The sequence below is a fragment of the Neoarius graeffei genome, chromosome 22, assembly GCF_027579695.1.
Source record: "Neoarius graeffei isolate fNeoGra1 chromosome 22, fNeoGra1.pri, whole genome shotgun sequence".
Taxonomy (NCBI): Eukaryota; Metazoa; Chordata; class Actinopteri; order Siluriformes; family Ariidae; genus Neoarius; species Neoarius graeffei.
Genome location: NC_083590.1, coordinates 24202362 through 24225060, shown reverse-complemented (window position 1 = coordinate 24225060; position 22699 = coordinate 24202362). Strand labels below are relative to the sequence as shown.

The 22699-nt window shown below is 41.2% G+C and overlaps 1 protein-coding gene across 3 annotated transcripts in view; it reads right to left on the bottom strand.

Moving 5' to 3' along the window:
* The window catches only part of ddx39b (DEAD (Asp-Glu-Ala-Asp) box polypeptide 39B), a 44868-nt gene that overhangs the window by 3116 nt on the left and 19053 nt on the right, over window positions 1-22699 (bottom strand). For 2 of the 3 annotated variants that reach the window (XM_060904670.1, XM_060904671.1), the window contains exons 6-10: window positions 22120-22238; window positions 15337-15468; window positions 8221-8330; window positions 7991-8135; window positions 5077-5224 (exon numbers count right to left, since the gene is read on the bottom strand). In XM_060904670.1, the coding sequence (XP_060760653.1) occupies window positions 5077-5224; window positions 7991-8135; window positions 8221-8330; window positions 15337-15468; window positions 22120-22238 (654 nt within the window). Of the gene's footprint in view, window positions 1-5076; window positions 5225-7986; window positions 8136-8220; window positions 8331-15336; window positions 15469-22119; window positions 22239-22699 lie in introns of those variants that run through there. The other variant, XM_060904672.1, reaches the window with a different exon arrangement.

The following is a 22699-nucleotide window of genomic DNA, read 5'->3' as shown; positions in this document are numbered from 1 at the left end:
CCCATCGTAAACACAACGTAACACATACTATAATCCACCATAAAGCATAAAATTACACCGATCAGCCAGAACATTAAAACCACTGACCTGACCGGTGAAGAAGTGAATAGCATCAATTACAGTGGTGCTTGAAAGTTTGTGAACCCTTTAGAATTTTCTATATTTCTGCATAAATATGACCTAAAACATCATCAGATTTTCACCCGAGTCCTAAAAGTAGACAAAGAGAACCCAGTAAAACAAATGAGACAAAAATATTATACTCGGTCATTTATTTATTGAGGAAAATGATCCAATATTGCATATCTGTGAGTGGCAAAAATATGTGAACCTTCGCTTTCAGTATCTGGTGTGACCCCCTTGTGCAGCAATAACTGCAACTAAACGTTTGCGGTAACTGTTGATCAGTCCTGCACACCGGCTTGGAGGAATTTTAGCCCATTCCTCCGTACAGAACAGCTTCAACTCTGGGATGTTGGTGGGTTTCCTCACATGAACTGCTCGCTTCAGGTCCTTCCACAACATTTCCATTGGATTAAGGTCAGGACTTTGACTTGGCCATTCCAAAACATTCACTTTATTCTTCTTTAAACATTCTTTGGTAGAATGACTTGTGTGCTTAGGGTCGTTGTCTTGCTGCATGACCCACCTTCTCTTGAGATTCAGTTCATGGACAGATGTCCTGACATTTTCCTCTAGAATTTGCTGGTATAATTCAGAATTCATTGTTCCATCAATGATGGCAAGCCGTCCTGGCCCAGATGCAGCAAAACAGGCCCAAACCATGATACTACCACCACCATCTTTCACAGATGGGATAAGGTTCTTATGCTGGAATGCAGTGTTTTCCTTTCTCCAAACACAACGCTTCTCATTTAAACCAAAAAGTTCTATTTTGGTCTCATCTGTCCACAAAACATTTTTCCAATAGTCTTCTGGCTTGTCCATGTGATCTTTAGCAGACTGCAGACAAGCAGCAATGTTCTTTTTGGAGAGCAGTGACTTTCTCCCATTGTTGTCCAGTGTTCTCCTGATGGAACATTAACATTAGCCAATGTGAGAGAGGCCTTCAGTTGCTTAGAAGTTATCCTGGGGTCCTTTGTGACCTCACTGACTATTACACGCCTTGCTCTTGGAGTGATCTTTGTTGGTCGACCACTCCTGGGGAGGGTAACAATGGTCTTGAATTTCCTCCATTTGTACACAATCTGTCTGACTGTGGATTGGTGGAGTCCAAACTCTTTAGAGATGGTTTTGTAACCTTTTTCCAGCCTGATGAGCATCAACAACGCTTTTTCTGAGGTCCTCAGAAATCTCCTTTGTTCGTGCCATGATACACTTCCACAAACATGTGTTGTGAAGATCAGACTTTGATAGATCCCTGTTCTTTAAATAAAACAGGGTGCCCACTCACACCTGATTGTCATCCCATTGATTGAAAACACCTGACTCTAATTTCACCTTCAAATTAACTGCTAATCCTAGAGGTTCACATACTTTTGCCACTCACAGATATGTAATATTGGATCATTTTCCTCAATAAATAATTGAACGAGTATAATATTTTTGTCTCATTTGTTTAACTGGGTTCTCTTTATCTACTTTTAGGACTTGTGTGACAATCTGCTGAATGTTTAGGTCATATTTATGCAGAAATATAGAAAATTCTAGAGGGTTCACAAACTTTCAGGCACCACTGTATCTCATTACAATGGCACCTGTCGAGAGATGGGATATATTAGGCAGTTCTTTGAGTTGATATGTTGGAAGCAGGAAAAATGGGCAAGTGTAAAGATCTGAGCGACTTTGACAAAAGCTCCGGAAAAACTTAAAGCTATCCTGCCTTTCAGATTTTCCAAGTGTAGGTCATAAAAAGAATTTTCCCAGACACCCAGTTATTTTTGTTTAGAGGACCGAACACGACTGAATTCGAATCAGACTTTCAATTTTATTTTATTTTTTTTTAAATAGAACAATTAATGAATTTAAGGCCACGTGGCCCTAAATTCTCTGCTACTTTTTCTTGCTTCACCATGATCCAATTCAAGATACTACATCATGCATGACGTGGTGAGCTTGCCCCGTTCGCTCAAGGCATTGCGGGATACAAATTTGAAACAGGAGAGAAAAACGGAGGGCGTGAGTGCGCGAACGAAACGTGAAAGACCGACAGTAACGGAAAGCGAGAAGACGTTATGTTATATACGAAGGAAAGGAAACGCAGGACCAAACTAATAAATATCGGCACTCAGCGAGCACCTCGGTGTGACCAGCTGTTCATTTAGCGACAGAATGATGGAACTGTCAGTGCACTGTCAAAGGTAAACCTGCGCATGCGCACACACACACACACACATGGACTTCCTGTGTCTGCTTGACTGTGCAAAGTGAGTGATTTCATGCACATTATTTGCTCGGGAATCCGCTCAAATTAAATAACTCCGCAGCCACAGAATGGCCTGTTTTTTAGATATTACAGAAATAAACATGCATCACAATGACCAAATTTCAGACGGAACTAAATTTCACCGATTTTATGAAATCGAAAGGCCGTCTAGCTTTAAATTAATGCTGACACCTTTCCGTTTCATCCAGCATGAACTGGTTCAGCAGTTTGTACAACAGTAGCTCTTCTGTGGGATTGGACCATATGGGCAAGCCTTCGTGCCCTATGCAAATCAATCAATGAGCCGTCGACGCCCATGACCCTGTCGCAGGTTCACTGGTTGTCCTTCCTCGGACCACTTTTGTTCGGTACTAACCACTCCATACCAAGAACACCCCACGAGATGTACCATTTTGGAGACGTTCAGACCCAGCCATCTTACCATCACAATTTGTCCCTTGTCAAAGTCGCTCAGATCCTTCCGCTCGCCCATTTTTCCTGCTTCCAACACGTCAACTTCAAGAGCTGGCTGTTCTCTTGCTGTGTAATACATCCCACCCCTTGATTGGCAGCTGCCATTGTAATGAGATAATCAACGTTATTCACTTCTTCACCTGTTCGTGCTTTTAATGTCATGGCTGATCGGTACAGTGTCTTGCAAAAGTATTCATCCCCCTTGGTGTTTGTCCTGTTTTGTCGCTGGAATTAAAATGGATTTTTGAAGGGTTAGCACTGTTTGATTTACACAACATGCCTAACACTTTAAAGATGCAATTATTTATTTATTTTTATTGTGACAAACAATAATTAATGAAAAAACAGAAATCTGGAGTGACAGGTTAGATATCTTCAAGCAAACTGGCTGTTTTAACCATCGCGTTTTTTCATTTTGCTCAAATATACTTCCGGTGACTCAAAGTTGTGGGGCCTACATGTATGTTAGAGGTAAACATGTTGGTGAAATATGTTTTTTTTTTTTTAATCAAGTTTTCCTGAATTTACTGACAATCTGTTGGGTTTTCCAAGCACACAAGTCACTGCAGTTTCTTAAAGGTCCCATGGCATGGTGGTTTGTTGATGCTTTAAACGGGCTCGTGGAGGCTTCCGGATGTTATATCTGCAGCCTTTCTCGAAATGAACCCTCGGCACGTAAATATAGCCTCCTGGGAGAAAGCCCCATTTCAGCACTTTTCCCAGTGCGTCGTTTTGCTAATGAGAAGCAGGAGGCGGGGAAGGGTAGAGGGTGGGGGCGGGCCATGGGGGGAGGGGGAGGGGCTTGACCAAGCTGCGCGCACACATACTCGCTGCTATCAGCGCCTGTAGCCACGCTGCTAAGACAAAACCCCGTTTTCCCTCGGACTCCTTTCGTAAACTCAACGTGACGCAGAGAACAGAGAGTGAGAGGGTTCGGAGTGGTAGTTTACGAACGTATAATAGCCTAGGCTTGAACACGCACTCCATAACCAAAGAGGATAGAAGCAGCAACTCCAGCAACATAGCGCTTATCCAACAGAAGACATGCATTGCGGAGCAATAGTCAAACATAAGCTCATAAGTTACAGTCAATTTCCAGACTAAACTCAGTTTAACAGAGCATGCTGCATGCTCTTTAGTTTTGTAGCGCAGAGTACCTGGCTAACTGCAGGAAGCGGTTAGCTGCACAGCTAATGTAGCCATTGCTAGGCTAACGCACCGATTTTAAAACACGGCAAAACGACTTAACAGTTATACACTTACTTGTTCGGTGTTTGTGGCTGATGCGGCAGGGATGCTTGGTACGGACCCAGGCTTCAGTGACAGTTGATGTGCAAAACCTGCCCTGTACTGTCCCAAGCTGTGGAAACATTCCTCAGGAAAATGCTTCCGACAAACATACACCATCTTAGGTAGACTCGACGGCGTATTATTGGAGTAAATAAAATTAAGCCACTGCGTCTTCAGGGGCTCTCCCGTCGGCAGGAAAAACAGACTCTTTTCTGTGTTGTCACATCCATGTACAGCGCAATTTCCATGTTTCGCTCGCTTAGGTGATGCCATGTTGTTGTGTCCTCCCTCTATGGTCTCCTCACTACAACTGGGCGGGGCAATCCATACAGTGGGTGGGAATCCAGAGGGGGGGCGTGGGGATCATCTCCCTTGCTGACGTAGTAAAGGGAAGAGCTCATCAACGCGCCGTTTTGACGCGCCATTCTCAAATGTTGGGCATAGTTTGGTTTACACATTATGAAATTTCTAGCCACTGGGGTGACTTAAGAAGGTCAGAGGAACTCATTTTAACGTTAAAAAACCTCAGAAAGTGAAAATTTCATGCCATGGGACCTTTAAAATCATACTACTGCGGGCAAAATGGTTAAATTAGTATCTTTAAAACACTTGTAAAATATTAAATCAATATTTCGCCCAAAATAAATTTGACTAAGACAGGCTATTCCTCTTATACCAAATGTAGTCGATTAGCATAAGACACACACTGACGCTTGGTTCACACACTGCACTGCCCTTGAGCTATGAGGCTAATGATGCATACAAACAATAAAAAAACAAAACAACTGACAGTGAGAAGTTTAGTGCCGTTTAAACCACACGTCTGGTGTGGTTCAAGCAAACTGTTTGGATCAGTAATCCTATTTATGTCTTGTCACCTCAATCATCACAGCTCTTCAAAAAGGGCCAGGTCGTGCAGGACTTACTGTAAGACGAGATGTCGATCTCCTCTGGAAGCTCGCTGATGTTCACCTCGAACCTGTCCTGAACGTCATTCAGCGTTCGGGCATCGCCTTCATCTGAGACGAACGTGATGGCTAGACCTTTTGTGCCAAACCTGCCCGCTCTGGCCACCTGAGAAAATACGAGAGTTCGGAGGACACGAATGTTATAAATCGCTATAAATATAGCTGTGTAGTCAATACTATAACGGTGAATTAAAATGTTAAAAATATGAAAACATATCATGACATGACCATAATAAAAAATAAAAGGAAAAAACTTTTTAAGGATGTGTTTCAGCATATCATATACCATCTTCAGTATGATGAGGAATGACTAGTTTCATATTATAGGACAGTTTATTCTGTTCACCTTCACTGGATATAAGCAATCGCGCGCTCTGATTGGCTACTCTACTACTACGATATCAGCTCATATACCGCGAGTAGAGAAAAACAAAATGGCGGCTCGTGTTGCTGAAGCAACTGAGGGTGAAATAAAAACTCTACTTGAAAACAAAAACCCAAAAATTATCAAGTATTTAAAAGATATAGAAATAGCTAAAAAGTGCCCCCCCCCCCCCCCCCCCCCAAAAAAAATATCTCCTGTTCCAAACTCCAGCCCAGTTGGTGGCAGTAATGCACTTTTAAGTTAAAGAAGACTGTGTGTGTATATATATATATATGTAGAAACATTTAATGTCATTATTTTTGAAGGCATTTCATTGCATGTGCCTACAGTACTGCATGCAGGTGTCTGCAGTAATGTGAAGTAATGTGATTTATTCTATCCACATTCACTGGATATGAGCAATCGCGTGCTCTGATTGGCTACTCTACTACTAGGATATCAGCTCATATACCATGAGTAGAGAAAAACAAAACGGCAGAGTGTGTTGCTGAAGCAACCGAGGATGAAATAAAAACTCTATTCGAAAAACAAAACCCCCAAAAATACAAAAAAAAAAAAGCAACAAAATATGGAATAAAAAGTATTTAATGGCAAGAACGTATCTTTATTTTTTCAAGAATTATTAATATCGCATTTTTCACAAGTTGCTCCGGTCATTCCGCCGGTTTGTTTACATTCGAAGCGGAAATGATTTTGTCAGACGTTTTGTATAAAGTTATTTATTGAATTTGCAAAAAATAAAAATGCTCCATTTCTTAAAATCCAGTGAATGTGGATAGAAATGCTATAATAATAATAATAATAATAATAATAATAATAATAATAATTCTTGAAAAAAAGATACGTTCTTGCCATTAAATACTTTTAATTCCATATTTTGTTGCTTTTTTTGTATTTTTTGGGGTTTTGTTTTTCGAATAGAGTTTTTATTTCGTCCTCGGTTGCTCTGCCGTTTTGTTTTTCTCTACTCATGGTATATGAGCTGATATCCTAGTAGTAGAGTAGCCAATCAGAGCACGCGATTGCTCATATCCAGTGAATGTAGATAGAATAAATCACATTATTGCAGACACCTGCATGCAGTACTGTAGGCACGTGCAATGAAATGCCTTCAAAAATAATGACATTAAATGTTTCTACATATTATATATTAGTGCTGTCAAAAATGTCGCGTTATTAACGCGTTAACTTGACTCAATTTTAACGGCGATAATTTTTTTTATTGCGAGATTAACGCTCTGTGACATGATGTAGGTTTTTCATAAACTTTTGAAACTGCCAGGAACTTGGAACAGAGACTAACGATAGCAGCTAGACTGTAATGCCACGCCCCGCACAGCCAGAGTCCTCTGCCCTCCCCCGAAGAGCCACGGTGCTCGGCTTAGGTTTCGTTTTCCCATCGGCGGCTCCAGCCCGACTTTGCAGTGGCTGTGACAAGACGTGTTATGCTCTGCAATTAAAAAAAAAAAAAAAAATTGGTACAACCAGTGTTCGAACTATGCCGATATTTTCGGGGGGGTCCCTTTTTTCCCTTGGGGGGGTGCTTGCGCTTGTCTCAGAGCGCGGATCTCCATCGCGCGCTCACTTCGGATATGCAAATGCTTCCCATTACACACGACTGCTATGTCAATAAACATCATTTTGCCAATATTTTAGAGACCCCCCCCCAACATTTCCCAAATCATGTTTTCAAGGGATCTCATGTCTGTTTCAGGGGATCTCGGATCCCCCGAGTACCCCCGTAGTTCGAACGGTGAGCAAGCCCATTCACTTTTTTATGCTGATAAGAGAATTACAATGGTTTTTAATGTGACAAAAATGTGCGATTAAATTGCGATTAATCGCGAGTTAACTATGACAGTCGCGACATTAATCGCGATTAAATATTTTAATCGCTTGACAGCACTAATATATATATATATATATATATATATATATATATATATATATACACACACACACACACACACACACCATAAAGATCAATAAGCAGTAATAAATGAAGCAAAGCCAATATCTGGTGTGAGACGACCCTCTGCTTAAAAAAAAAAAAAAAATAGTAGTCTGAGGTCCAGCGAGTGCAGTTTTATGCAGAAATGATCTGTAGGTTTTACTGAGCATCTTCCAGAACAGCCACAGTTCTTCTGGACACTTTGACTGTCACACTCGCTTCTTCATTTTGCACCAAAACCCAGCAGCCTTCATTATGATTTCTTTTTTTTAATCTGAAAAGTCGTCTCTTATGTAATATGCTGCTCAGATACAAACTTATTTTCTGTAACATTTAATTTTGTGCTGGAAAATGAAACGAACGTTTGGACTCTAAAATGTTTTTGTACTGATTCGATAATGTAGAAATCATAAAACAGAAATCTATAACAAAGTTTGCACTTAAAAAAAAAAAAAAGTGCCTTAGACTTTTGCACAGTACTGTAAATGTTGAATAAAATGATCATCTCATTAATAAGTAAGCCAGTGCTGACCAACCCTGTGCAGGTACGTGTCTGAATCCTCGGGCATGTCGTAGTTAAAGGCGATGTTGACTCTTTCGATGTCCATTCCTCTGCCAAACAGGTTCGTGGCCACGAGGATGCGTCTCTGAAAGTCTTTAAACTGCTGATATCGAGCGAGCCTGTGGTAACGATCGGAAGGTCAAATTACTGCAGGCTGGAGGAAATGACATTACAGCGAGTGTGTGGGCGAGGCGGTGTTCACACCTCTCCTCCTGAGGCATTGCTCTGTGGATGGCGATGGCAGGGAAGTTCTGCTCCACCAGCAGCTGAGCGAGAGCGATGCAGCGCTGCACTGACTTCACAAAGATCACCACCTACAGTACAACAGCCACAACACGCAAAACAGCGTTATTTGTGAGATCATAACATACAACACCACCACCACTTAATTTATTCAAAAACTAAACTGAAGCAAAGCTTTTCCTGCAGTTCCCCCAATACCGGCCCTTTCTCTCCTCCATCAGCCCTGAATCATATAATCAAGCTTATTAACTCATACTTTATAAGGTTGACGGAGCACTTTCTAAATGTAATGTATTTACATTCTGGAATAAATCATATAACCTTCAGACACCTGAGAAAAAAATCTTTCTATAGAAAAGAAAGCTGCTGTTTATTTTTAAGAAACGTTATATAAAAGCTTTTAAAGGTGCCATTTGTAATCACGTTGCAGTATAAAAGCTTGACAAGATTACAAATGGCACCTTTAAAAGCTTTTATACCGCAACGTGATTACAAGATTACAAATGGCACCTTTAAATCACATTGCGGTATAAAGGCTTTTAAAGGTGCCATTTGTAATCCTGTAATCATGTTGTGGTCGAAAAGCTTTTAAAAGGTGCCATTTGTAATCTTTTAATCACATTGCAGTATAAAAGCTTTTAAAGGTGCCATTTGTAATCCTGTAATCATGTTGTGGTCGAAAAGCTTTTAAAGGTGCCATTTGTAATCTTGTAGCGGTATAAAAGCTCTTAAAGGTGCCATTTGTAATTCTGTAATCATGTTGTGGTCGAAAAGCTTTTAAAGGTGCCATTTGTAATCCTGTAATCATGTTGTGGTCGAAAAGCTTTTAAAGGTGCCATTTGTAATCTTGTAGCGGTATAAAAGCTCTTAAAGATGCCATTTGTAATCCTGTAATCATGTTGTGGTCAAAAAGCTTTTAAAGGCGCCATTTGTAATCTTTTAATCACGTTGCAGTATAAAAGCTTAAAGGTGCCATTTGTAATCCTGTAATCATGTTGTGGTCGAAAAGCTTTTAAAGGTGCCATTTGTAATCTTGTAGTGGTATAAAAGCTCTTAAAGGTGCCATTTGTAATCCTGTAATCATGTTGTGGTCGAAAAGCTTTTAAAGGCGCCATTTGTAATCTTTTAATCACGTTGCAGTATAAAAGCTTTTAAAGGTGCCATTTGTAATCCTGTAATCACGTTGTGGTATAAAAGGTTTACAAGATTACAAAATGGCACCTTTAAAAGCTTTTATACCGCAACGTGATTACAAGATTACAAATAGCACCTTTAAATCATGTTGCAGTATAGAAGCTTTTAAAAGGTGCCATTTGTAATTATGTTGTGGTTGAAAAGCTTTTAAAGGTGCCTTTTGTAATCTTGTAATCGCGTTGTGGTTGAAAAGCTTTTAAAAGGTGTCATTTGTAATCTTGGAATCGCGTTGTGGTCGAAAAGCTTTTAAAGGTGTCATTTGTAATCTTGGAATCGCGTTGTGGTCGAAAAGCTTTTAAAAAGGTGCCATTTGACATCTTGTAATTGCATTGTGATCGAAAAGCTTTTAAAGGTGCCATTTGTCATCTTTAAAATTGTTACTCAATCTCTAACACTCAAAGTCAGAAAAAAAAAACCCACTACGCATTCTAACTTTGCCATAGAAAGAGATTTTATTAGCTGCTTAATTTCAAACATTGAAATTTTTCTGGCCCAGAAATTAGCTCCGCCCCCAACAGAATACAGGCAGGTAAAAAAATAAGCTAGGTTTTTATTTATTTATGAACTCATATACATCAGATTTAACTGAAGTCAGACTTATTTAAAATCAATACCTATAAATATAGGTGCATAAATAGAAATATTTATTCATATTCTCAATTGCTGGGTTTCAGTCACGTGACTTTTCTTAGCGGTTTTACCGGAAGTGAAATAGCTGGTGGTCTAAACGGCTGCCGCAGTGCAAACAACTAGCGATAACTTATCAGAGTTCGCTCGTAATCTAGAAGCCACTGCTGGCTTTAGATGTATTCAGAAGATTGCTGTGTGCAATGGAATCGACCCCTACAGTCTGGGAAAGAAGGATTTGTCATACGATCTCGAAAACGACCCTTCAGTCGAGTTCCCCGACATCTCGAACTATCTGGTGTTGCAGACGTCCTTCTACACCGCAAAACACATGAAAGTGTGGAAGAGTATGGAGGCTTACAACTGTTTTGTACGTGGCTGGGTAAAGAACCTCGCTATCAAGTCGCTGCCGAATGAATCCTGTATTGTTTTTGCCCGTGTAAGTACTGTATGTTTTTTCTTTTAAGCTTTTCGTTCGCGTCTTTACAACGAAGCGCTGCAAGTTGAAGTGCAAACAAACAGCAGTTCGCTTGATTCTCACTTGTGTTGGCTCTTATCTCTCAGCTAAATCATTCACAAAGATCATCAGAAACCCCTTTAAAGACCTGGATCTTAGTTAAACAAGACGGAGAAGTGATCACGGCGCATTGTAACTGTATGGCTGGGGAAGAATTTTGTCGCGACCTTCATGCATATGGACTTTGTGAGGAGGAAACAAAGAAACAGCTGGGGACTTTAGCGCTTTGTGACTAAATAAAGTACCACAAAATAACGACACGTAGCAAGAAAAGCACTTGGAAAACACTAAGGCCATAGCTGAGAGGGAAATACAAACCTTTCACCAAGAAGTGATCACTGCAAACTCGAGCACGCTTCGACTCGGCTCCCTTCGATTTCAGTCAGAGGTGCACTGAAAATAGACCTTTCTCAACGTCTTTTTGTGAAATCCTGTGTTCGTTCACCTTTTTTTTTTTATTAGTTCACAGGGAACCCTGAAGAAACTTATCAGTTTCACGGTTTGATAGATTCGAACAACTTAAAACAGCACAAGTGTAAGGCTTTTTTCATGTGACCAATGCACCTTCTCCGTACAAACGCTTTGTCAACTGAGCTTTAGTAGACCACCAGATAAAGTTTTGAACTAGAAAAGCACCCGGACAGCGCATACCTCCGCCAAGATTCCTTTAAAAAAAATCCGGGATCCAGAAGGTGATCCGGATCACCGCCAAAATTTAATGGGAGTGTTACTTGTGCCCAGTCACACCTCTGGAAAAAATTTCAGAGCAATCCGTTCATAACCTTTTCCGTAATGTTGCTAACAGACAAACCAACAAACAAACAAACAAACCAATGCTACCGAAAACAACCTCCTTGTCGGAGGTAATAACTAATGTGGCGTCACGTGAAACCCAGCAATTGAGAGTTTTGTGCATGAGGAATCATGATTATTAATGTTATTTGCTGTTTTCATTATTACCTATATTACTCTACTTACAAAACTTTAATAATGAAAGATGGTCAGGTCGTTAACACATTACGCTCAAATTTACACATAATCCGACGAGGCGTGAATGAGTGTCCTGACACAACAAAGATAAATTTGTTGAATCGGGAGATTCTTGGTAGAATTGGTGTACGCTACCGTTCAAAAGTTTGGGGTCACCCAGACAATTTTGTGTTTTCCATGAAAAGTCACACTTTTATTTCCCACCATAAGTTGTAAAATGAATAGAAAATATAGTCAAGACATTTTTCTGGCCATTTTGAGCATTTAATCGACCCCACAAATGTGATGCTCCAGAAACTCAATCTGCTCAAAGGAAGGTCAGTTTTATAGCTTCTCTAAGGGCCCGTTTACACGAGGACGCTGTCGGGTAAAAACGACTAAATATTTTATCGGAAGTGCCTTTCGTCTACACGGGGACGGCGTTTCCGAGGCTGAAAAACGGAAAAAAATTGAAAACGCCTTCCAGAGTGGATAAGTTAAAAACAGCCCCCGTTGCATATCCGTCTAAACTACCCAATACGCCAAACTCTGCTCGGATCTGCTCACGTCGGGTACGCGTTTACGTCATACATGTCATATACTGTACATGCCAGCCCGGGAAGTAAGAAAGTAAGTAAAAAAGTAAGAGCATGTCTGATTACATCGATCCAACGGACCTTCAAGCTGCTCTGGCAGCTTTAATAAACGTCCAGGAGTCCTTCGAACATCTATACCGAATCTGCACATATACCGTTAATGAACAGAGGCGGGTATAGCATGCTCTTACTTTCTTACTTACCATAGCCAGAGTAGTCAAAGTTTTCGCGGCGCAGATGTGCAGATCAGACAAGACGGAAGACGTTGCGCATGCGTGCAGACATAGCGGAGGTCTTTCACAGCACCACCTAGCCACCTGGCATGCGCATCCAATTGAATTCCACACATTTATGCGTCACCGTATAGACGCAGATTTCCTCCTTGAAAACGGTCGTGTAGACGCGGAAAAAAAAGTGAGAACGAAAACGGACTTTTGCGTTTTTGTTTCAGACCGTCCCCGTGTAAAGTGGGCCTAAAGAGCTAAACTGTTTTTAGCTGTGCTAACATGATTGTACAAGGGTTTTCTAATCATCCATTAGCAGAGATGCCTACCCCAAATTTTGAATTTCGGTATTCCTGAAAACATTTTTCAGTATTTTGGAATGACTTTCAGTAACATTAATTTATGCGCATTTCCATTATAAAGAGGTGTATAAACCAATATGTTTAACATTTAAGTTATTAAAAAGAACTGTTTTGTGTGAATTGAATAAACAAAACACGAGCAGCCATCTCAACTGAATTTCCACTCAACAAATTTCTAGAGATACAATATATCACATTTTTATAAATACAATAGTGTTCCCTGTTTGCAGACATTACGGTTGACTACCAATCATTGGTATTGAATGTAACTCCTCAAAAGTATTATATTATATTGCCTGGCAAAATGTTCTACCTGTTAACGGATTCTAATAAAATTAAAAAAATAATTTCTTATTTCATGCCAAAGAGAGTCCGACATTGTTATCTTAATGTCCCAATATATAAATACTTCAGCATAACGCTTCAGAAGAGACATTGAATAAAATGACATTTATAATTGTATTTAAAACAGTGGAACGATCAATTTTTTGCCACAATCCCAACAGCACTAATCATAAAATTCTGTTTTTGATCATACTACATGTACATTTGCACTTGCAACACTGAAAAGACTTTGAATTAAAGAAGTACAGCCAGTGTTTGATATTTCAGTGAATAAAAATCAGACATGTAAAAAGAAACTGAATAAGTTTAACTCACATTTCATGGCACTAATTGGCAAGTTCAACTCCAAGCACAGGTCAACCATCACCGCTTCAGCACGGGTCACGTTCCGTGTCTTTTCATCCACAGATTTCGTAAAAAACTGCTGGATACCCCCAGATTTACTTTCCGCCTGACTCGCCATTTCAGCATACTCCAGATGGTTTTTTTTTGTAGTTGACATGCCGCGTGCAGTCATCGCGACCGCCATGAGTGATGTTAATGTCAGTTCTACACAGTTTGCAGTGCGCGTATCCATTGCCCTTTTGACTGGGTGTAATGCACGGCCATTCTACCGTATCGAAAATAGCGCGAACAAATGTGCGGAATCTGCGCATGTCACACACAGCATGTGTGGTTGTCGTAAAAATAAATAGCCTAGCCGTGAATCGCGCATGGATTGAAAAAGTCGCTTGGACATTGAAAAACAACTCACTGGAATTTTTTAAGACTTTATAATAATTCCGTACAGAATAACACTGTTTGCCATAACATCGTATTTATGTAACTTTTCCGTACAAAATACGGCCAATCCGTACTAGTAGGCATCTCTGCATTAGCCTTCTGAGGCAATGAGCAAACACATTGTACCATTAGAACACTGGAGTGATGGTTGCTGGAAATGGGCCTCTATACACCTATGGAGATATTGCACCAAAAACCAGACATTTAGTAGAATTTAGCTAGAATAGTACAGAAGCCACGAGAGGCCCTTCATATAATCTTTTTTTATTCACCTTGTTATCCCGAGATAACGACATAATTAATTCAGGATCTCGAGAAAACAAAACCGTTATTTCGAGATCTCGAGAAAACAAAATTATTCCGTGATCTCGAAAAAACAAAAATTATTTCATGATCTCAAGAAAACAGCTGAGATTTCTAGCAGAGCTGCGCCCCCTGTGGGTCACACAACGAAGACTTAGAAATTGGCGGACATGTAACAGAGCAGAAATGGCTTTTTACGATGCCTTGAGACAGAGGGGGGTCCCAGAGGAGAATTTTGAAATGATCCCTTATTAAAAGACTTAATGCAATCTCTCCCTGTGTCAACCCCTGATCAAAATATTGCCTTATTAGGTGATCGATTATTCCAGACATTCTAATGACCAAAGTTGCGTCTATACAGAATGAGAAATAGCCCCAAAGTCAGCATATCACAAGTCTCTTGGCGCACCTGAATGAACCATTTCTCAGCTGTTTACTCAAGATCTCGAAATAACGGTTTTGTTTTCTCGAGATCTCGAATTAGTTGTGTTGTTTTCTCGAGATCCTGAATTAATTGTGTCGTTATCTCGGGATAACAAGGTGAATTAAAAAAAGGATTATATGAAGGGCCTCTCTCGGCTTCTGTAGAATTGTCATTTACCACATTAGCAATGGATAGAGTGGATTTCTGATTAGTTTAAAGTGATCTTCATTGAAAAGAACAGTGCTTTTCTTTCAAAAATAAGGACATTTCAAAGTGACCCCAAACTTTTGAACGGTAGTGTACGCTCGTTTTATAACCAGAGCCGACCAGACAAACTTTGACGAATGTACAAAAGAAAAGTCTTCGGCACGTGTAAAGAAATGCTGTCGAACAAAAATGGCTTAAGAATAATGAAATGAAATGTCTCAACATAAAAAAAAAAAATACTATAAAAACAGTCAGCCATAATAAATGAAATGAAACAAAAGTCAATATTTGGTGTGAGACGACCCTTTGCTTAAAAAAAAAAAAAAAGTAACCTCAGGTACAATTACTTCAGTTTTACTAAAACATACGAAGTTTCAGCGGAGTAGGTGAGGTCGGAGGAAAGACGTCTCGATAATAAATAACGTGAGGCTGCTTAAAAATTCATCGGCAGGACGGACCAAAAAGTGCAGACTAAAAGCCTAAGGATTGTGAAACGGTGCTTTAAAAGCCTGGCTTTTGGAGATACCTGGTTGAACTCCAGCACGTCCAGCAGATCAAACAGTTTCCTGTTCTTCTCGTTGTCCTTCAGCTTGACGTAGTACTGCTGCAGGCCGTGCAGGGTCAGCTTGGTCTCGTCGTCCACGAAGATCTCCATGGGCTGGGATGACCAGCGGACGAGGAAGCGTCGAGGTCCAGGACGGGATCGGGAGGGGGGGAGCAGCAGGGTGCACGGACACAAACAGGAAGTGGAATTTTAAAGGTGGGGTTCATGTGGGGGAAAGACAGGGATGTTTGGGGGGTGAGGAAACAGGAAGAAGAGAGGCAGAAAAAAAGGGATGGGGGTTAGACACACCCTCCCCTCCCCTCCCCGTCATAAATTGACGCTTCACACTCAACTACAAAGCTCTAGATCATTCTTGGAGCACTTTAACACTGATTCGTGTGCGCGTATTAAGGTAGTAACATGGCGGGTGGTGTATATTTTCAGTAACACACTCCTACACAAGAGCGTGACATTTAACGACGAGTAAAAAAAGAGTTTTACACGATGCAGGAAACGTGATGGTGGACAGTGAAGACACTTGTCCTACACTCAGTCTGCAGTTAACACCGTTCACTTCGTCGTTGAATGCTCCACACTCCACTTACCTTAATCAGCACCATCACTGCACCTTACACAATCCTTCTACCCCAACAAGAGTGTACCTGTTCTGTCTTTGGCCTCGTCTCAATCTCATATCTACGCATGTTAACCTCAAATCAGCATTCGGTCGATCGGAGAGCAAGGTACAAATACGTATGTGCCCGATTCGTCTCTTTTCTCGGACTGTGTGCGTGTGCACGCCTGTCCGTCTTTGGTTATAGCATTTATATGCTAATTTATAACCAGGACGATTTCTAAGACTCCCAAAGCTGCCCTTATTTAATACAGAAAAAACTAATTCGCACAAATTTCCCCAAATGTAGTCAATCAGCCAAGACATGTTTACTATCCAACGTTTGTTTTTCAGCTAATATCGCTAACAAATAATGGAAAACTAATTACACAGATGTGCTTTAGTGCACCAGCTCCGTCCCAAATGGCACCCGAAGCCCTGCGGTCCCCCTCCAATTTCACACTCGACGTGCAAATCTGTGGTGCGCCAGTCATCTAGGGGTTTGAGGATGTAAATTTGAGACCATTCTCAAGACTTCATTATATTCCAGACGTGTTCAGGACAGACTTTTTGACGCTGTGGCTCGTCGTTCAGTAATACTGATGAAATTGCGGTCGTTATTCACTCAAGCGCTTGTGCTGATAAAACACAAAGTAAAGATAATGGTTTTGGTGAGACGACGAATAAAATTGAACTGAGTTCTTCATTCAGAGAAGAATGAAGGATTGCACGCAGTAGCTTCACATAAAACAAAACAATGCAGGCTATAAACATAACATAACTGAAGAATACACTGAATATTTAATGAATATAAGCTGTCACTCTAATACTGCTTAATAAGCTCTATCAGTAATAAAGGCCACTTGAGGAAATTATTAGATTTTTTTTTTTTTTTTTGCTTGCCATCTTGCACACACAACTTAGTAAAATCTACAGACATGACAAAAGCTTGACTGAACAATTTGGTACCATTTCACACGTTTGGATTCCATTTACTGGTAAATTTGTCCAGATTTTACTGACGATTATATTTTATGAATAGTATCCATCCTTGCTACAGCAAGTTGGCCTAGTGGTTAGCGTGTCCGCCTCTCGATCGGGTCATACCAAAGACCATCGTAAAAAATGCCGTCTGGCGAGGCACGCTGCAATACAGATGCGAGTGGGGAGTCAAACTCTCGCGGTTACCAGAGGACTAGCCCTTCACTGTACCGCTAGCTATGTAATAGGCGAGAGGCCGAGGGCTACGGAAATGGAGATCGGCGCCACCCTACGCGCCACATGGCGTGGGAAGGACTTGCTATTTTTATTAAACCAGTGATTATCAGGCACCTGAGTGGTGCAACGGAAAAGCGTTCGCTCTGTGGTCAAGAAATCATGAGTCCGAATCCTGACAACACCACGACCATCGTGGCTGAGAGATAAGAGAGAAAAAAAATCTGTCTCCTGTCAATCACTAATCAATCAATCGTGTGCATCTGTCGGCTCAGGTATGCAGAAGAGGGCAGATAGCGCTTTCGTCCGAGCGCGTTACACTGCTGCCCTGTGATGACGCATGAACGGCAGGTCGAAAAGATGCATTTGCCTGGCTTCACGTGTCTCCAGGAAGCACGCATTAGCCTTCGTGTCTTGGTAGTAGTTGTGGGACTGGGGGAAAAGTGGGTGGATCGTGGGTGGGGGTTGTCAAAAATCTAAAGATTTGGGAATTACAAAAGGATATCTGCAGCTGATTTAGCCATTGCTCATTCCCACCGTGTAGCTGAACGCTAGCTAGCATGGCAAATACACAATGTATAACATAGCTTCATGTTGGCTAACTTGCTAGCAAACTGGCTCACGCTTTGATTTAAATAATCGTTTGCGAATTATCCAGGTTCCCATCAAACTTTAAACAATATAATAACTAGCTTGGTTTTGATTACACCAACACTAATAATGCTAAAATACTTGATGGCAAATGCACAGAATAACAGCCTTATGTTAGCTAACTTGCTTGACAACCTGACTAATGCATTTAAATAAATAATAGTTCGTCAGATTGCTAAAAATATATATTCACAACAACAACTTGCCTGGCAGTGCTAGGTTTTAATTACATGATCTATAAAACTAAGACTACCTAGCAGGTTATGAAGACGAGTTCAGTATCGTGCGAGCTGAATCGAAGATATCTGATAGACCATGAAAAACACCAGCCATTACCATTATTATTCTTCATACCCGTTCCTTTCGGGTGTTCAACGCGTCTTTCTCTTTCAAAATTCTCTCAAAATCTTCCGTATTTAACGAAGCAAACCTGGCGGCCATGTTTGTTTACAAATTGTCACAATCACACGCTAGCGCGGAAGTTTTACATCTCCGACGTGTGACGTCACGTTGTCTTGACAACCATGCAATATCGTAAACCATATTCAACGCTCATTCTCCATTGGGTAGAGTGACGTTATACATGTAGGATAAGCGATATGCTAACAATATTGCATGCTATCGAACCACATGAATGAAACCTGCCAGAAGGGAATAGGACGCGTTTTTATTCCATCGAAAAAGTGTCCTGTATGTATAATAATTCCTGATATTCACTGAGCCTGAGGTGGATAATTGTTTTAGTATCAATATACAGGTGATTTTTTTTAAATCGTATTAATTTTTTTTCCTTCTTCAAAAGCAGTCTGCAAATGTAATGGCGTGGCGCAGACTTGGGTCACTTATCTACACCAAGTCACATAAAATACATCTCAATTCCACTTCACCTTTGAATAGTTTTAGACCAAACTTCATAGCATCTTTAGCGCTTTTAGAAACAGCATTTTCTTTCAGAATTTGTCATTCCTCCTCACTTACGGCGACGAAGCGATCGGCTGCCATTTTGCCGAGTCGAGTCGGAATTTCTCGACCAATCGGCGTGCACGGTTTTCTATAATCACCTACATAGTTCTACTAAAGTCAGATAGCAAGTGCTGAGCTGTACTTAAGCGAAGTACTTAGCTGGCGACATGGTGCTATATAACGATGTGATTTTCTATTTATTGGTGAAAGCAGACAGTTTTTTAGTGAGAAAGATTAATTACTTGTTCGCTCCGATGGAAAGAAAGACACACCGAATACATTTTGGCTGATTGACTACAACCCCGATTCCAAAAAAGTTGGGACAAAGTACAAACTGTAAATAAAAACGGAATGCAATAATTTACAAATCTCAAAAACTGATATCGTATTCACAATAGAACATAGACAACATATCAAATGTCGAAAGTGAGACATTTTGAAATTTCATGCCAAATATTGGCTCATTTGAAATTTCATGACAGCAACACATCTCAAAAAAGTTGGGACAGGGGCAATAAGAGGCTGGAAAAGTTAAAGGTACAAAAAAGGAACAGCTGGAGGACCAAATCGCAACTCATTAGGTCAATTGGCAATAGGTCATTAACATGACTGGGTATAAAAAGAGCATCTTGGAGTGGCAGCGGCTCTCAGAAGTAAAGATGGGAAGAGGATCACCAATCCCCCTAATTCTGCGCCGACAAATAGTGGAGCAATATCAGAAAGGAGTTCGACAGTGTAAAATTGCAAAGAGTTTGAACATATCATCATCTACAGTGCATAATATCATCAAAAGATTCAGAGAATCTGGAAGAATCTCTGTGCGTAAGGGTCAAGGCCGGAAAACCATACGGAGTGCCCGTGATCTTCGGGCCCTTAGACGGCACTGCATCACATACAGGCATGCTTCTGTATTGGAAATCACAAAACGGGCTCAGGAATATTTCCAGAGAACATTATCTGTGAACACAATTCACCGTGCCATCCGCCGTTGCCAGCTAAAACTCTATAGTTCAAAGAAGAAGCCGTATCTAAACATGATCCAGAAGCGCAGACGTCTTCTCTGGGCCAAGGCTCATTTAAAATGGACTGTGGCAAAGTGGAAAACTGTTCTGTGGTCAGACGAATCAAAATTTGAAGTTCTTTATGGAAATCAGGGACGCCGTGTCATTCGGACTAAAGAGGAGAAGGACGACCCAAGTTGTTATCGGCGCTCAGTTCAGAAGCCTGCATCTCTGATGGTATGGGGTTGCATTAGTGCGTGTGGCATGGGCAGCTTACACATCTGGAAAGACACCATCAATGCTGAAAGGTATATCCAGGTTCTAGAGCAACATATGCTCCCATCCAGACGACGTCTCTTTCAGGGAAGACCTTGCATTTTCCAACATGACAATGCCAAACCACATACTGCATCAATTACAGCATCATGGCTGCGTAGAAGAAGGGTCCGGGTACTGAACTGGCCAGCCTGCAGTCCAGATCTTTCACCCATAGAAAACATTTGGCGCATCATAAAACGGAAGATACGGCAAAAAAGACCTAAGACAGTTGAGCAACTAGAATCCTACATTAGACAAGAATGGGTTAACATTCCTATCCCTAAACTTGAGCAACTTGTCTCCTCAGTCCCCAGACGTTTACAGACTGTTGTAAAGAGAAAAGGGGATGTCTCACAGTGGGAAACATGGCCTTGTCCCAACTTTTTTGAGATGTGTTGTTGTCATGAAATTTAAAATCACCTAATTTTTCTCTTTAAATGATACATTTTCTCAGTTTAAACATTTGATATGTCATCTATGTTCTATTCTGAATAAAATATGGAATTTTGAAACTTCCACATCATTGCATTCCGTTTTTATTTACAATCTGTACTTTGTCCCAACTTTTTTTGGAACCGGGGTTGTAAAAGTGTAAAACATCACCAAAAGATTTCTTTAAATATTTAAACGTCAAAGCGATTCTCTTTTCCTGTCAATAAAGAGTGAAACTGGAGATGCTCCTGTTGTGTTTCTGACTCGCTCACAGTCACCTCAGCTTTCTTTTTCAACTGTGGAGCTACAGGTCACCGTTTGTTTTGTCTGCATCTTTATTTCTCCAGACTAAATAAAAAAAGTCTTTGGAGTGTGTGAAGGCTGGATATTGTGGTGCATGATGATGATGCCTCTTTGCATGACGCGATGGATGTGGCTTCACACGTAGCAGCTGTTGGTTCTTCATGGAGAATATTCCACAGCAGAACATTCCTCACTTCATTATTATTTCACAAGTCTGTGCTGAGTTTCATCCCTCCTGCTCCACCTCTCGCACACTTTCGTCTTATCTTCTTCAAGTCGAGCTCGTCACTTCTTTTAGCGCGGATGAGGGGGCGCGCTTAGAGAAGCGGCATGATGAACAGATCCATCTTCAGGCAGGAAAAGCGCACGGGCTGGTTTTAATACTCAGCTGACGACAGAACGGTGGTTTAAGTACAAAGGTGTTTTTCTTAAAAAGGGGGAACTGACTACAAGGTCCCTGGAGCTTTTCGTTTGTTTTGGGTGCATTTCCTGTTTAATTAGCACTCGTGCAGGTCCGATAGGGGCCTCGTTTTAATGAAAGAGCAAGAGCTACTCTGTGAGCACTAAGCTCTGGGCGTTAAACACAGCTTCCTTCATAAACAGAGGGAATGATGTAGAAAAGTGTTCCTGATTTGTTTTTTTTCTCTCCCCAGATTCAACTGCCGGCTTTCTATTCCCCCCTCTCTCTCTCTCTCTCTCAATCTGTTTGAAATTCGCACGGCAGATTCCGTGGGTTCTTTTGTTCACCTTGAATTACACCTATTTCTCAGACCTGCATAAACAGTCTGCCCTGAAGTGCTTTGAAGAGCTCAATAATTGCAGCTCCTCTCCAGTTTTCATTCAAAGCAGCGCAGTATGCAGCATGCTAAGTGAAAATACTGGTCTCAGGATGATGTTTCGGCGCCTAAACTGTGTATTTTTCTGAGTAGCTGCTTCGAAAGCTTTCTGGATGAGAACTGCAGCAGAATGGGCCGGACGTGACAGTCTACCATCGCTAAGCTGCACTAATACCGCCAGGTGACATCGTTCCAACTGGGAAATGGAGCACTGGCTGCCAAATAAGGAATTAAATCTGTTAGCCGTCGGCTGTGCTATAGAGTTAGGGAGACATGAACAAGCCATTATGCTCTAACGAGCCTCGCTTTAACTTCGCTAAATGGCTGCAACATGGCTCCTGTCCTAACTTCAGCCATTTCCTAATGCTAGGGCGGGGTCTGCTGATAAAGGGAGGAGGAGTTGCCGTGGGAGAGCGAGAGGAGGTGTAATTACATCTTGCATGAACTTTCGGCAGACAGGCCGGATTTCTTTGCTCAAGGTGGCGCTGAACATCATGACCTGCTTCTCGTGTGGGGTCATGCGGAAAATCTCCTGAACGTCACGTCGCATGTCTAAAAAAATAACAGGAAAAAAATGTTTCGTTCAGTTGCTGAATGAACGATGATGAATTTTCACTGAGAGCCTTTTTTAGTTTAAAAGGTACAAATAACAGAACTGAGTGAATGTGGGGATAAAGATAAACAAACAGCTTCAGAGAGAGTAAACAACACATTCTCACTGTGTCCCTCTGAACCCCGCCTCCCCTCTGAACCCCGCCTCCCCTCTGAACCCTTTTATAAAGATAAACAAACAGCTTCAGAGAGTAAACAACACATTCTCACTGTGTCCCTCTGAACAACGCCACCCCGCCGAACAACGCCTCCCGCCCGAACGACGTCTCCCCTCTGAACAACGCCTCCCCCCTGAACGACATCTCCACGCCTCCTCACTGAACGGCGCTGCCCCGCTGAACGCCGCCGCCCCGTCTCCCCTCTGAACAACACCTCCCCCCTGAACGACGCCTCCCCGCTGA